This window comes from Gymnoscopelus microlampas (assembly GCF_963454915.1).
Source record: "Gymnoscopelus microlampas genome assembly, chromosome: 12".
Classification (NCBI taxonomy): domain Eukaryota; kingdom Metazoa; phylum Chordata; class Actinopteri; order Myctophiformes; family Myctophidae; genus Gymnoscopelus; species Gymnoscopelus microlampas.
This window is the reverse complement of record NC_139949.1, coordinates 50,436,710-50,452,049: the sequence shown is the minus strand read 5'-3', so window position 1 is coordinate 50,452,049 and position 15,340 is coordinate 50,436,710. Positions and strand designations below refer to the sequence as shown.

General features: G+C 41.1%; 3 protein-coding genes across 3 annotated transcripts in view; 2 read left to right on the top strand and 1 right to left on the bottom strand.

The window, feature by feature from the left end:
• LOC311057417 (uncharacterized protein) overlaps positions 1-15,340 on the top strand; it is a gene marked incomplete at its 3' end in the record, with an annotated part of 440,186 nt that overhangs the window by 107,625 nt on the left and 317,221 nt on the right. The window lies entirely within an intron of this gene.
• The window catches only part of LOC311057874 (uncharacterized protein), a 258,441-nt gene that overhangs the window by 93,032 nt on the left and 150,069 nt on the right, over positions 1-15,340 (top strand). The gene's annotated exons all lie outside the window — the stretch shown is intronic.
• The window catches only part of LOC311056752 (uncharacterized protein), a gene marked incomplete at its 3' end in the record, with an annotated part of 36,420 nt that continues 26,120 nt past the window's right edge, over positions 5,041-15,340 (bottom strand). Inside the window, exons 5-9 of the mRNA XM_084073558.1 lie at positions 11,173-11,271; positions 9,890-9,988; positions 9,489-9,773; positions 8,474-8,668; positions 5,041-5,237 (exon numbers count right to left, since the gene is read on the bottom strand). Of these exons, the coding sequence (XP_083929684.1) occupies positions 5,041-5,237; positions 8,474-8,668; positions 9,489-9,773; positions 9,890-9,988; positions 11,173-11,271 (875 nt within the window). The remainder of the gene's footprint in view (positions 5,238-8,473; positions 8,669-9,488; positions 9,774-9,889; positions 9,989-11,172; positions 11,272-15,340) is intronic.

Sequence of the window (15,340 nt, the reverse complement as noted above, 5' to 3'; positions counted from 1 at the left end):
TTTTTACTCTTTCACTTGGATCTGGGACGAGCTGAATGGAGCACCCGTGCGCAAGGAAACCGGGGTTTTGGCCTGCCCTCAGCGCTCCACTTCTGGTGGAGCGCAGTAAATCCCGGCCACTACATTTGATTGGGTCAAGCGTGGTCTGCTTCCTGATCTGAAGGCACGCCCACTTGTAAGCTAACGCACACACGTTCTGAACGGGGCTCTTGACAGATTCAGTAGCGTAGCTCTGAATCTGTTCTTGAGAGATTAGGACAATTATGAAACAGAGCCACAAAGGGGAAGAAGTTGTGTTTGTTTATTTAAAATGTCTTCACCTCCATGGCAGCAGGGGTTTCCCCCCTTCCACTGTGCCATTTATTGAAATAAAACGCCCTGAGAGGCCTTCGCAAATACTGTCGCCGAGTGTTGGTCTGGTTCAGTCCTCACAGAACTTTAAAATTATATTTGTATGTGGACACCTTAGCACCACCCACCTGACCCAGTCCCTCCCCCTCCCGCGTGTCGTTTTCCTACCTGATCGCAGTAGCTTGGCAACGCCCCCTTCTGTGACGCACGCAGAACTGCTTCGCCCCTAGTCACTGTGTCTCATTCCAAGAGGATAGCACTGGCCGGCTTTCCTCTGTGGTGGAAAATAGTGCTCAGCGCTGGCACTACCTGGGGGGAGGCTAAATTACGATTCTGTCCCTATCGGTACATGACTCGAACGGCGCTGAGTCGGCTCTAGTGGACGTAGAGCCACTAGAGACAGCGCGCCTATGTGTCGTTGTAACATTGTTTTTGCCTAACTACTTCCTCACTTCATATTAGGGGCTGTAGTCTGTTCTCACCAAGTGGGCCGAGTGGTCCGCTTCGCGGGGGGCGACAAAAACTATGCCTAAACATAACCTTAATCCTAATAACATAATTTGCGACACATTTTAGATTAGATAAATAAACAACAGCGGGAGAGGGATTCAATCCAGAGGCGCTGGGATTGTAAATCCAATGTTTAGCGTTGCACGCCACGGAACCATGTGGTTCCTACTGCATCACAGAAGGGGGCGTTGCCACGATTGGATAGGACAACGACACACGCTGACCACCCACTTATCCTAGTCCCCACCCTCCCTCCTCATGAAAGGACAGCCCATGGCTCTGCACAGTTGTTTACCAAAGGGTCTAGAACAGTGGTTCTAAAACTGAGGTACGGGGACCCCCAGGGGTCCTTGAGGGGGCCCCAGCAAAATGTACAGCAAAAAAATCAGTGCAACCAGTTTAAACCTATAATACGTAGGTGATCTGAAAATAGCAAATCTACAAGGTATTGAATAATGATGAATCCCGATGAGACATATTGGGCACTATTCACTAAGCTGTTTATGCCCATATTTTTTACGTAAATGAATTTACACAATGTTTTATCTTTTTCTGTATTCTTTGTATTGATATTGAACTGTGGTGCCACTATACATGTCCATGAATTGAATACCAAGGCCCTCATTGGAAACAAGTCCGCAAGGACTTTCATTAACGGACCTGTTAGACCAAGAGACCGGTGGGATTTCTGAAATATGTGATTGTTAGAGGCATTTGGGGGTAAAAGTCGGGAACAAGGCCATTTTACATAATTCAAGGGTGCTGAATCAGAAAAACACGGTTCCCAAGCAAAATTCTTAGTGCTTAACCTCCTAATTTGCATATCAAAATGGCTGCCGATTTTGAAGTATTTCTTAAACAACTCTATAACAAAGCAAGCAAATCTGACAAATAAAGTGTATATATTTATGTTCTGAGGGTCATACAATGTGTGGAAGATATTTGTAATGTAATAAATGTAAATAAATGTAAATAAATATGCAAATTAGAGGCCACCATTACATAAAATGATGTACCGTAGTACTCAAACTGTGCAAAAGGTGCATCCCCCTTATTTTGTTCCTAATTATCTGTATTTTTGCCATCCTTAGGACATCTAAAATACATACTTTTTCCCCATGCTAAATGTTTAGTTTTTGACCTTCTAATCTGCGTATCTGAATAGATGCCAAATTGGCAAATTCGCACCTTTTTATCTTCAATAACTCTGTGGCCAGGCAAGCAAAATTGACAAATGAAGTGTCTACAGTTTCTACAATGTGAGTAAAGAATTTGTAAGTAATATAATATGATAATATAATATAATATAATAATCAGCCTACTCCGAAATATGCAAAATAGCGGCCCCCATAACAGATAACGGTTTAGTACTCTAAAGATACTGTATTGGCCATTGTTGAACGAAAGTCTAGACACTAGACCACATTCATACAAGGAGGTTGATCATCACTCCGTTGCTGACATGCACACGTGGCTGTGCATTGTAACGCAGATTTCCGGCATTTGCAACAAAGTGTTGTGCATTGCTTATGGCATGCACATGAAATCATTTCTATAGGCTATACTAGCATGGAACAGGTTGGACTAGGCTAGAGTAGGTTGTACTAGGTTGTACTAGACTCTAATACTCTCTATTAGGCTTTACTAGTCCCTTGTCAGCCCTGTAGATACTCAGACCATAGGGACTAACCACTGTGTACACAGGCCATAGCTTGTGTGTGCACGAGCAATAGCTTTGCATGAACCTTTGTAGACCATAGTACAGATCTGCCTTGTACAGCCTAATATAGCCTAGTACAGCCTAGCAAAGCCTACTAGAGATTAAAAAATCACACCCTGTGTGAAGGTAGCGGTGCCTTTGATACATTTTGTCATCGATATGTGTTTATAATGTGTTTATAGCCATGTGTCGCGTGAAGCTTGACCAATCACTTTGTTGACGCACCTGACCAATCAGAACGTTGACGCACACAGACAAAGTCAGGTATAGAGCGGCTAGAGCCGCTAAAAAGCCTATTAGAGACCAGTAGAGTACTGTACAGCCTAGTACATCCAAGACTAGTCCAGCCTTTTGGGAGAACAGACTAGGGGAGGGTGGTATAGGCTATACTAGCATGGAACAGGCCGGACTAGGCTAGACTAAGTTGTAATAGGCTGTACTAGACTCTAATAGGCTCTATTAGGCTGTACTAGGCTCTTGTCCGCCCTGTAGATCCTCAACCCATAGGGACTAACCACTGTGTACACGGGTAATAGCTTGTGTGTGCACGAGAAATAGTTTTGCATGAACATTTGTAGGCCAAAGTAAAGTACTGCCTTCTATAGCCTAATAGAGCCCAGTAAAGCCTAGCAAAGGCTGCTAGAGCTGAAAGCAGACCATTAGAGCCCAGCTGAGACTAGTACAGTAAAACCTAGTACACCCAGGTCTAGCCTAGTCCAGCCTGGTGGGAGAACATAATAGGGGAGGGGGTACCAGGCTATGCTAGGACTGATAAGGCTGGACTAGGATAGATGAGGCTGTACTAGCATCGAGTGTAATACCGGCTTTCACCAAATGCGCCCCCTCACTGACGCCCATTGATAACTTCCGACAGAATCGTCAACAAAGGGGATTAAAACACTTCTTTGTTAAAGAATATGGACTAATACATTACACAAACACGACGGACACACAGTTAACATTTGGGGCAAGCGGGAAATCACCTTATATTTTACATTTGTACATGTTTGAAGAAATACAGGCTTTACTGGTGACATTCCAGGACAATCTGGGGGGTGGGGGCACTAAGACTACTAAAAAAAAGTCTAAATCGATCAAATACATCTACGAGAGTCTTTATCTAAGGCTACTATGGAGCTGTTGTTTGTGTTTATGATCACTTCATAACAACCTAACAGCTAAGACTAAGATTTATGTTCAAACTTAAATGAGTTAATAAAGACAAATAGATGAAACAAGACGTGATCCGTTCATCTTAAATGTTATAAATAGATGAAACAACATAACGAGTTGATCTTTACCTGCTGTGTTTCAGTGGTTGAGCTGCTAACAAACGTCCTCCTGCTGCTTAACGACGACACGTTTTACTTTTCTTTGTATTTTACTTTTATATAAATCTATGGTATTTTAAAGTGTCAACAACAGTCAGTCAACACACCATGTTGTTTTCACTACTGCATTGTGGGTATGTTCTTCTTCTGACGAACACTTTGTCTAGACGCCAGTTGGTGTATTGATGCCCCCTGCTGTTGGTCTCGGGTACTGTCCATTGTTTATATAGTAACAGTACTATGTGACCTTCCTGACCTGTAGACAAGAGAACATCCATCTAGGAGTAAAGCAGTTCATCCAACTAATCAACTCAAATTATAAAAAAAATGTTGTTAATCATTAATTTGATAAATTAACCGATTAATAATCAAAAGCAAAAATATTGAAAATAGCAGATCTACAAGCTCTCGACACATTACCGTGCGATGCGTTTTGAGCGTGTAGATCAGCTATTTTAACATGTCTTACACAACACAGACATAGGACTGATGTTGTCAATCAATTTGTTGAGAAGTAAAAACATAAAGAAAAAAACAGCTCCTAATTATTAGATTAATCAGAAAAGTAATCTATAGATGAATTGTTTAGATAGTCATGGATAGTTGCAGCCCTACATCCATCACAGCTTTCATCAGTGCACATTGATGCTGCACAGGTCTGATCATGTCTCATAGAAATGCAGGATACAACATAAACTAATATATACCATGTTACAGGATGCAACATATACCTTGTATTAAACATGTTATTACCCATATCATTTTCAAACTATGTAACTATATCAATATGTCTATAATAAATTCAGACTGTATGGTATATTCAGACTGTGACACAGTAAGATTATCACAAGCAATGTGTTCCAAATAGTTATGAGTGGTTATTGTACCAGAATGTTCTGGGGAAAAGGAAACAGTTCAGTAAGATAGGTTGATTGTAATGGATGAATTGCAATGGGTCAGGCTGACCTAAAATGGTGTAACTAATCATGAGATTTCATATTATTGTGTGCCAAGATCTAGGGCCACAAGAAGGTATAAAAACACACCCACCATCCTATTTCATCAGTCCTGTCTGCAGGTATGGCTCTGTTGGTATATTAACAAATGTTATATAGGTTCACAAAACATCTATTGATGCACAAACTTGGACACATCATCAGCGTTGCTTCCTGAGCCACTGGTTGTTTCGGGTCTTGCAACAAGCACCCTCCTCCAGGCGTCTCGACCAAGGCTGGAGGCTCTGGTCACTGTGGGTTGCCTCCGGGCCTGGCTCCTCCCGCGTCTGACCAGAAGTGACTTCTGAGCGTTCTTGAATGTCTTGAACCCTCTTGAATGTTACATGTGTGTATTCAAAAAAATCCATTGTTTTAATGCCATTACTATTAATAATATCCTCCTGCCTTTATTTTCATGCCGTTTTAAGGGAAGTGCTTCTGGTGCAGCAGCACAGCAGCTTCTCCAAGGATCCTCAAAAGGGGGTTATTGCCCAATAATAGGCTATTATTGGGCATACTTTTGTTCCCATTTTGATTTAAAAAAAATAAAGGCAGGAGGATAATAGTAATGGGCCATTACTATGGCATTAAAACAACGAAATAAAACTATTCAACTATTTGACTATTACCAACAAGGTCGGCTAGTGGCTATACTAGTTGGTGAAAGCCCTACACCACCCCAGGTTAGTGTCTCTCCGGCCGTCCTCTGTCTCTTTAGATGTCACCACGCTCTTTGTGGTCGTCACCCATTGGTCACTGGTACTCCCAGAGTATTTCAGTTAACAAAACATCTACTGATGCACAAACTTGGACACATCATCAGTGTTGTTTCCTGGAGTCACTGGTCAACAGTATACTTCTAGAGATGCATACAGTTGCTTCCTGATTAGTCTTTTTTGTTTTACTTGTTTCTTTCTTCTATATTCTTTCTCTATTTTAACTCTTCCTGTAACTGTAGATGTTGAGAGCTTGTGCAAAAAAATCTCACCCACTCTTTTACGTCTGTAATCATGTGACATGATCATGTGACACTAAAGTTGAATTGTGCCTGCAGACTAAATTCTTCCACACATCCCAAATAGTAATGTTAAGAGATCATAGCTTATAGCTTATATTTCACTTTCCTGATAATAATCCATTAGATGTATTGCATAGTAATTAAACATCTTAAACATATGTGTGTGTGCTGTATGGCTTTGCACAGGCTTTAATTTGCTATCACATCACACTCTTAATCATGTAATGCAACTTAATAGTGATCATAGTCATTACATTAGCTGTAATTATTAATCATGAATCATAAAAAAATACATCCGTCAGTTAACCAGCATATAATTAAAATTATTGAAATGGTTTAATTGACATACTTAACAGACCTTAACGTCCACGCCATAGTATATATCATGTACATTATACATCTGCTGCTATGCTCACGGACCTTTATATCTTACAGAACTTGCACAAAATCTAATTTCACCCACCTTTTTTATTTCTGTAGTGTAAACCTGTTATGTGACAATAAAGCCAATTCTGATTCAGATTCACATCACAATTTAATAATGTAACATAACTTAATAAGGATCTAACTTTTTCATTTAAGTGTAACAATTTATGTCATAATTCATAAAACATACATGCAAAGTATTTTTGCCTCAGTTAACTGATATTAAATAAGAAAGGTAATTGAAATGGTGCCCAATTCATTGAGCATGTAATAGCATACAGCACAATGACATCAAATCATGATATCAAGCTCAAATTCTGGAGAAACAGTCCTACCTTATACAATCAATATGGTTTACATAGTCATTTAATATAAATAAATAAATAACACCAAATAATTTGGAATACCTTTAAGTAAAAGAAGAAAGAAAAAAGTTACTGTTAACACTAAACTGATTGTATTAATGTTTTAAAATAAGAAAAACAAAAGAGATGGAAGCATGACTCCACAAGATGAGTCCTAAAGGAAACTTCTATTGACAGGAGCATTATAAATCTCCAAAATATTTTTGCTTGTCTATCCAACTCCCTGACAACATGCAGCCGTTTAATTTGATCCTCCCAATGAGCTGATTTATAGTGGAACTTTTTTTTTCTCCCCCTTGGTGTGAATGCACTGACATCTTTAGAGCACTTACCTGACTCAAACTCTTCTCACACTGTTAACACTGTGACAAGAGTTTATTCCAGAGTGGATCCGCTTGTGTCTCTTCATGTCATTTAACTGTCTGAAACTGTTGTGACAATGTTTACAATGGAAAGTTTTCTCTAATGTGGATACGCTGGTGTGTCTCAAGAGTACTTGACCAGCTGAAACTCTTGTCGCATTGTTTACAGTGGAAAGGTTTTTCTCCAGTGTGGATACGCTGGTGTGTCTTCAGATGACTTGACTGAAAGAAACTCTTGTGACAATGTTTACAATTGGAAAGGTTTTTCTCCAGTGTGGACACGCTCGTGTGTCTTCAGATCATATGACCGACTGAAACTCTTGTCACAATGTTTACAATGGAAAGGTTTTTCTCCAGTGTGGATACGCTGGTGTTTCTTGAGAGAGCTTGACTCATTGAATCTCTTTTTACACTGCATACATTGGAAAGGTCTTTCTCCAGTGTGGATGCGCTCGTGTCTTGTCAGGGCGCCTGACCGACTGAAACTCTTGTCACAATGTTTACAATGAAAAGGTTTTTCTCCAGTGTGGACACGCTGGTGTGTCTTCAGGTCATATGACTGACTGAAACTCTTGTCACAATGTTTACAATGGAAAGGTTTTTCTCCAGTGTGGATACGCTGGTGTTTCTTTAGGTCACCTGACCGATTGAAACTCTTGTCACAATGTTTACAATGGAAAGGTTTTTCTCCAGTGTGGACACGCTGGTGTGTCTTCAGGTCACCTGACTGATTGAAACTCTTGTCACAATGTTTACAATGGAAAGGTTTTTCTCCAGTGTGGCTACGCTGGTGTTTCTTTAGGTCACCTGACCGACTGAAACTCTTGTCACAATGTTTACAATGGAAAGGTTTTTCTCCAGTGTGGACACGCTGGTGTTTCTTTAGGTCACATGCATAGCTGTAACTCTTGTCGCAATGTTTACATTCGTAAGGTTTTTTTTTGGTCTGGACAGGTTTTTCTCTGGTGTGGACACACAGATGTCTACTCAGATTACTTGAATGCGAGAAACCTTTCCCACAATAATCACAGTGGAAAGGTCTTTCTCCAGTGTGGACACGCAGGTGTCCCTTCAAATTCTTTGAACACAAGAAATCTTTGTTACAGTATTCACAGCGGAAAGGTCTTTCGCCAGTGTGGACACGCAGGTGTGTCATCAGGTCACATGAACGAGAGAAACTTTTGTCACAGTGTTTACAGTTGAAAGGTTTTTCTCCAGTGTGGATACGCTGGTGTTTCCTCAAGTTACTGGAGCTACTAAAACTCTTGTCACAATATTTACAATAAAAACGTTTTTCTTCAGTGTGAGTAAGCTGGTGAGACTTCAGGTGACCCGACTCATTGAAACTCATTTTACAATGTTTACAGTGGAACTTTTTTCCTCCAGTGTGGATACGCTGGTGTCTCTTGAGGTTACGCGAGTAATTGAAACTCTTGTTACAGAGTTTACAATGGAACGTTTTTTCTCTTTGTTGCAAGAGGTCATTGTGGCTCCTCTTGATGTGTTTATGGCGGAGGACCTGAGACGTGAAGGTGGATGGACACTTAGAACAAGAGAAGGCCTGAGTCTGGGAAGAGTGGGACATCACCCCTGAGAGAGAGAGAGAGAGAGAGAGAGAGAGAGAGAGAAAGAGAGAGAGAGAGAGAGAGAGATTCAAAATGGTTAGCAAAAATACATGTAAAGCTTCCATCATCAAACAAGTCCCTTGTTGGTAGCACTGTTACAGGGAAATTGGCATTCCATGGAAATTGAAAAAGGAGCGCTTGTTTTTACCACCCACCCAGGCAATTCTGTATAACCAACGCTAGAGGGCAATGAATGCAAGCCATGTGCACACATGCACACGCACACACGCACACATGTGTGTCGTCGTGGACACTGGATGGTAACCATAGACTGTAACCCATGAAAAGATCTATTCTGTCCCTATCGGTTCACAACTCGGACGGCGCTGATTCGACTAGCAGACCTTCGGCCGGTCGGCGAGGGCGCGCCTCCTCGGCCTCAAGCTCTGCTGAGTCGGCACGCCTCCGTCATGGACAATAACTATTATCACGTGTGCGTGTGAACGCGTGTTCAGCGTTCCCCTAGCGTAGCTTCCTGGTTGCTATGTGGGGGGAACAACAAAAGCCAGGTCGGCCTCGCATCAAAGCCCCGTCTCGCGCCTCCTCCTCCTCGCGTAAAAAAACCTGTCTCGAAAAGCCCCGCCTCGCGCCGAAGCCCTGTGCCTAAAAGCGAGCGCTCCTCTTTCAATTTCCCTGGAATGCCAATTTCCCTGTGACAGCACTACGACTTCCTAAATATTTATGTTTTTTATTTTATTTCCTCTTTTTTCTCCCCATTAATCATCATGCCAACTCCCAGTTTTCCTCACACATTATCCCTGTCCTTGTGTATAAAGCTGACTAACCTCCACTGGTCTCCTCCCAATCATCACTGTCTTCAGTGACTTCAGTGTCAGAGTCAAGTTCAACTTCAGAGCAGTTTGAAGAGACGTCTTTATCATCGTCTTCCTCTTCATGTTTCACTGCTAGTAATGTCAACATTGACCCAACAGGCTCCTCTGGTCTTTGAAGTATCTCCTCCTCCTGTTCCTCTTTAATGTGTGGAGGCTCTGGTTCCTCCTGGAGCAGACTGGGGCTCCTCTCCTGTTCAGGAGAAACCTCCTCTTTACACACAACCATGTGCAGGATGGCTAGGAGCAGAAAGAAAACATGATAGTGAATACTGGATTCCTAAAATGTAAATAGGGCCGGTGACAGTCCTACAGGAGAGAAAACATGAAAGAAAGAATGAGCACATAAAACTTACTGAGTGGATGGTCTTCAGGTTCCTCCTTCTTAATAGAAATGTCCCTGGCTGAGTCTGGAGAGTTCATCTTCACCTGCAGTCTGGACTCCACACACTGGTCTGAAATGAAGGAATTGAATAAGGACTTTAATAACTGGAGACCTGGTGGTCTCAAGAATAACAACAATATTTGAATAAGGTAAAGGATATTGGGAAGAAAATATGCTTAATCCAAGATTACACAACAACAAAAATGCGTCAAAAGATGGACTCTTTTGATGCAAATAATGGTCTAAAGTGAATAAGGTGAAAGTAACCCATCTGTTTTCAATGTTTCTGCAACCAAGCGTCAATATCTGTTCACCCCACCACCAATTATACCCCCACCCTTCCACCATTTATACCCTTGACCCTGATACACCTATGAAGCCACAGGGACAGGTCAGTAACACAACGTGCTAGAGGAGCTGATTTGGAATGCCCTTGACCCCTGCTATACCTGTCACTGAATAGGTGAAAACCATAATTGCACCCTCTTACACCTCAGAAATCTAAAATCGGACCTATCAGCCCATAAAATATATAATTAGCTTGCAAAGTCGTTGGTCACAAGTTTGCACATAAAAAACACATTAGAACTCTATTGCTCTCTCTCTCTCTGTGTCTCAATTCAATTCATTTCAAATAGATGTATTGATATGAATGTAAACAGTTACAATATTGCTAAATAGAACTCTCTCTCTCTCTTTGTGTCTCTCTCTGTCTGTGGCGGAATAATAATAAAAGCAGCAGAAACAAAAGGATGCCTTAGCACTGTGTGCTTGGCCCCCTAATAATAATTATAATAAACAAGATATAATAACTTTTCAATCTACTCTCTCTCCCTGTCTATCTCTCTCTCACTGTCTTTCGGTGTGTGTGTGTGTGTGTGTGTGCGCGCGTGCGTGCGTGCGTGCGTGTGTTTTATTGTGGGCGCAAGACGCGACTGTTCTCGCCAAATCTGGCCATATCGGGACGTTTGGTCCAATGCATTTCAATGGAAATGCACGCGGCCAACCCTTCTTTTCCAAGTGTGTGACTGGAGCAAACAGGATTTGTCTGTATGTATGAACAGTGTGTCACCTCTAAAGTAGTTGGTCGTAGTTTCAAATCTATGTCAACAGATTTGTATGATGTGGCTCTGTATGCCTAGACATTTGTGCTGGTATTTGTTTTACCATTGTTATTGTATAGTGAAAATTTGATATTGTGACGGTCCTACAGGAGAGAAAATATGAAAGAAAGAATGAGCACATAAAACTTACGGAGTGGGTGGTCTTCAGGTTCCTCCTTCTTAATAGAAATGTCCCTGGCTGAGTCTGGAGAGTTCATCTTCAGCTGCAGTCTGGACTCCACACACTGGTCTGAAATGAAGGAATTGAAAGGGGATTTTAATAACTGGAGACCTAGTGGTGTCAAGAATAACAACAATATTTGAAGAAGGTAAAGGAAATTGACCTAAGCCCAACTGGGTGCAAAGACTATGGGATGTATTGGGGAAGAAAACACGCTTAATCCAAGATTACACAAGAAAAAATGTCTCAAAAGATGGACTCTTTTGATACACATAATGGTCTAAACTAAAGCATGGGTTTTCAACTGATTATGAACCAGGCACCACCACCCTGACTAAGAATCAACCTGGGGACCACTGTTGTGTTGGGAGGGGGATATGGGCCTGGTGTGGGGGGGAAAGCTTGAAATTAAATAATGACTGTTAAGGCCTTAATTTAATTTGTTAATTCGAGGTGAATTAAATCAAGCCCTTAACAGTCATTATTTAACTGAGATATGCTAGTGGTCCAGAGCTCAGAAAAGATTGAGAACCACTGATCCATTCCTTTCCCATGGTTGCCCCTATTCTGTTCTCTTAACCGTCCATATTGAACTCATGTTAACTGATTCATTGCAACATATGTATGAGCAAGCACATGCAATTGATATGGGCACATTTCCTACTAATGATGACTCAACCAGGTAAACCGGTATGGGTACAGTTTCCCTTGAAATTCGAACTCACATTTCTGTGGAAGTTCTTGACATCCGACTTCCAAGTAACTGACAACATTGATGCGTCATCATACATCATACTGTTTCTCAACTAGTGGTCGATAACATAAAATATAATACAAATCTTCACTTTCCTACATTACTAAATGCATGGTCAGGGACCACATGCAATACCTTCACGGATCACCAGTGGTCCACAGACCACAAGTTGAAAACCCATGGTCTAAAGCAGGGGTGGGCAGCATTTATTTCCAGAGGGCCATACTGACTTCGCTAAAATGAGTTAAGGGCCACACATTGTACAATTGAATTGAAACTTGAAACACATAGTGCTGAATGATGTTAAAACTGCATGAATTTGGTAGACATGCCAGACTACTTTAGAATAAGGTCCTTGCTTTCACGACAAGAATGTTCATCAACAAAATGTTGATCTTTCTTTATCTTTTTGTATCACTCTGGTGTACTCTGTAAGAGGTTACAATGAAAAGATTACATAAAACAATCGACGTCAATGCCGTATCTTATCTTATATGATATGCACCACTCCATAGGTCACTGATAAAACACATTGCAATCACATTGCATTCATTATATATGAACTCACGGCAGACTGTTTCACTGTTATATTAAAACATAAAACATTTGAGTACATACAGATGTAGGAATGCAGATGTTCTCAAATGGCAAATATTAATTACTATTAATTGGAGTTAAATGAATTTGTCTCAAAACCATTAACATATGGCATATGACTTGGCGGGCCGGATTGAGATGGTCAAAGGGCCCCGGGCCGTATGTTGCCCATGTGTGGTCTAAAGTGAATAAGGTGAAATTAGCACATCTGTTTTCAATGTTTATGCAACCAAGCATCATTATCTGTTCACCCCACCACCATTTATACCCCCACCCTTCCACCATTTATACCCTTGACCCTGATACACCTATGAAGCTACAGGGACAGGTCAGTAAACAGATTTTTATGATGTGGCTGTGTATGTCTAGACATTTGTGCTGGTATTTTTTTTACCATTGTTATTGTATAGCGTACATTTGATATTGTGACTTACAGGAGAGAAAATATGAAAAAAAATAATGACCACATGAAACTTACTGAGTGGGTGGTCTTCAGGTTCCTCCTTCTTAATAGAAATGTCCCTGGCTGAGTCTGGAGAGTTCATCTTCACCTGCAGTCTGGACTCCACACACTGGTCTGAAATGGAGCAATTGAATAATGACTTATCATAACTTCTGACTGTACTACATGTGCTATAGTAACAATCTTGTTAATAAAGTAATCAATCAATCATTCTTTAGCTTATTTAGCTGTAACTTCACTTTCTTCGTTCTAAAATAATAACAGAGGAAAATTATATATTATTATATCTTTGTTATAAGAAAGATACTGTAGGTTTAACTACCTGTAAATAAAACACTACATACCTATCCTGTACAACTTTACTACAGGTTGTAAATAAAACACTACATACCTATCCTGTACAACTTTACTACAGGTTGCAGCATTGCATCAAACAGTCCATGTCTCTGGTCCATCTCTCGCTGTTCCTCTGACCATGTTAATGATCTTTTGGAGGCCATCTCTCTTGATAACGTAGATCTCTCCCTGTGGTGCTCTGAGGAAACTGGTCTGAAATGAAGGAATTGAAAAGGGACTTTAACAACTGGAGACCTAGTGGTCTATTGCAGGACTGCGGGTGGTTCAAGGTTCATGGTTCAAGGTTGTACTTTATTGTTACATCTTGTGTATAGCTCCAATCGGAACCTCTCCCTCCGCTGTATATAGCGGATGGAGAGGTTCTAAATGGGGCTAATCTTGTGTACAGGTACATAAGAGTAAAACTTAATTTGGTTTGTCTTCCTTCAGACAATGCAGCAGCATAGGTAATATCAACAATAGAATAATGATAGAAAAACGTAAAAAGATTTAAAGAAAAGAGAGTGCAAAAAGAGTCTTCACACCTAATGACAAAAGAAGCCAACAGTTGTCCAAGTGCCCTATGTCCCTAGTGCCCAGGAGCCAGTTGCACCACCTCACACTAAGTTCAAACTTAGCCTAGTTATAGCCTAGTTATAGCTTAAATGGCTTTTAAAAAAGCAATTTAACCCATTTAGCCGGGAAAGTAGAAATCTCACTGAACCCCTCTATGCTGGGTTTGCGTTTAACGGGATTGGCTCCTCAGTGTCTCTGTGTCAGAGAGAGGAGGAGGGTTAGGTGTGACTCCTCAGTGTGTGTGTCAGATGTAGGAGGTACAGTATAGGTACACAAGTAAGACGCGCGAACGCTGGAAGCGAACGCAGCTCGAAAATATTGTATATTTACAGACTTTGTGTGTGTGTGTGTGTGTGTGTGTTTTGACTGTAGCTGCACTCTGGCGCACTCTGTTGGCCGCACCCAGGCAGTGCACTGCACACAGACACACACAAGCTGAGCAGACTTTCATAGTAAGCTCCACTTGGGCGGAGGCTCCTTCCGCGTTCGCAATGATACACAATGAACACTGTACACCCACCCACCCACCCCCACCCACACACACACACACACACACACACACACACACACACACACACACACACACACACACACACACACACACACACACACACACACACACACACACACACACACACACACACACACCTGCTGAAATGATACAGAGTGAATTCGCTAAACAGGACCACACGCACGCACTTATGCACAATATGCATATGCACACACACACACACACAGAAAGTGTGTGTGTGCATATGTGTGCGTCTCTGCTCCTGTACAATGTATTCAAGCTGTATTATTTCAGGTGTGTGTGTGTGTGTGTGTGTGTGTGTGTGTGTGTGTGTGTGTGTGTGTGTGTGTGTGTGTGTGTGTGTGTGTGTGTGTGTGTGTGTGTGTGTGTGTGTGTGTGTGTGTGTGCATGTGCGCGTGTGTGTTTCTGTACAGTGTCACTGCTTCATTTCAGATACATGTCTAACTTGTATTACTATACTTGTGAGGACATCAACATTTTAAGATGGTGATTTTATTAATGCTATTTATATCCGATATATATCCGATCTACAGTGGTACACAGTAACTAAGTACATTTACTTGAGTATTAAGTATTATTTATTTTTGCAAACTGATGACTTTAGCTACATTTTATATATAAATATTGTACTTTTGACTCCAGTACATTTCTAGGAAGGGACTCTTGGGACCCAAACGTACAAAATACATTATGAATGGACCACTTGAGTCCTATTTCGTGTGAGGCGTTGTGAGCTTGTAGATCAGCTTTTTTCTCTATGTTTAAACATTTCTGATTTTTTTCCCCCTCAAAATTTCAACACATTAATGCATTGATTTTCAAAAGAAAATGTACTTAGTCATTTGTACTTTTTAATACTTGAGTATTTACTTGAGTGTAT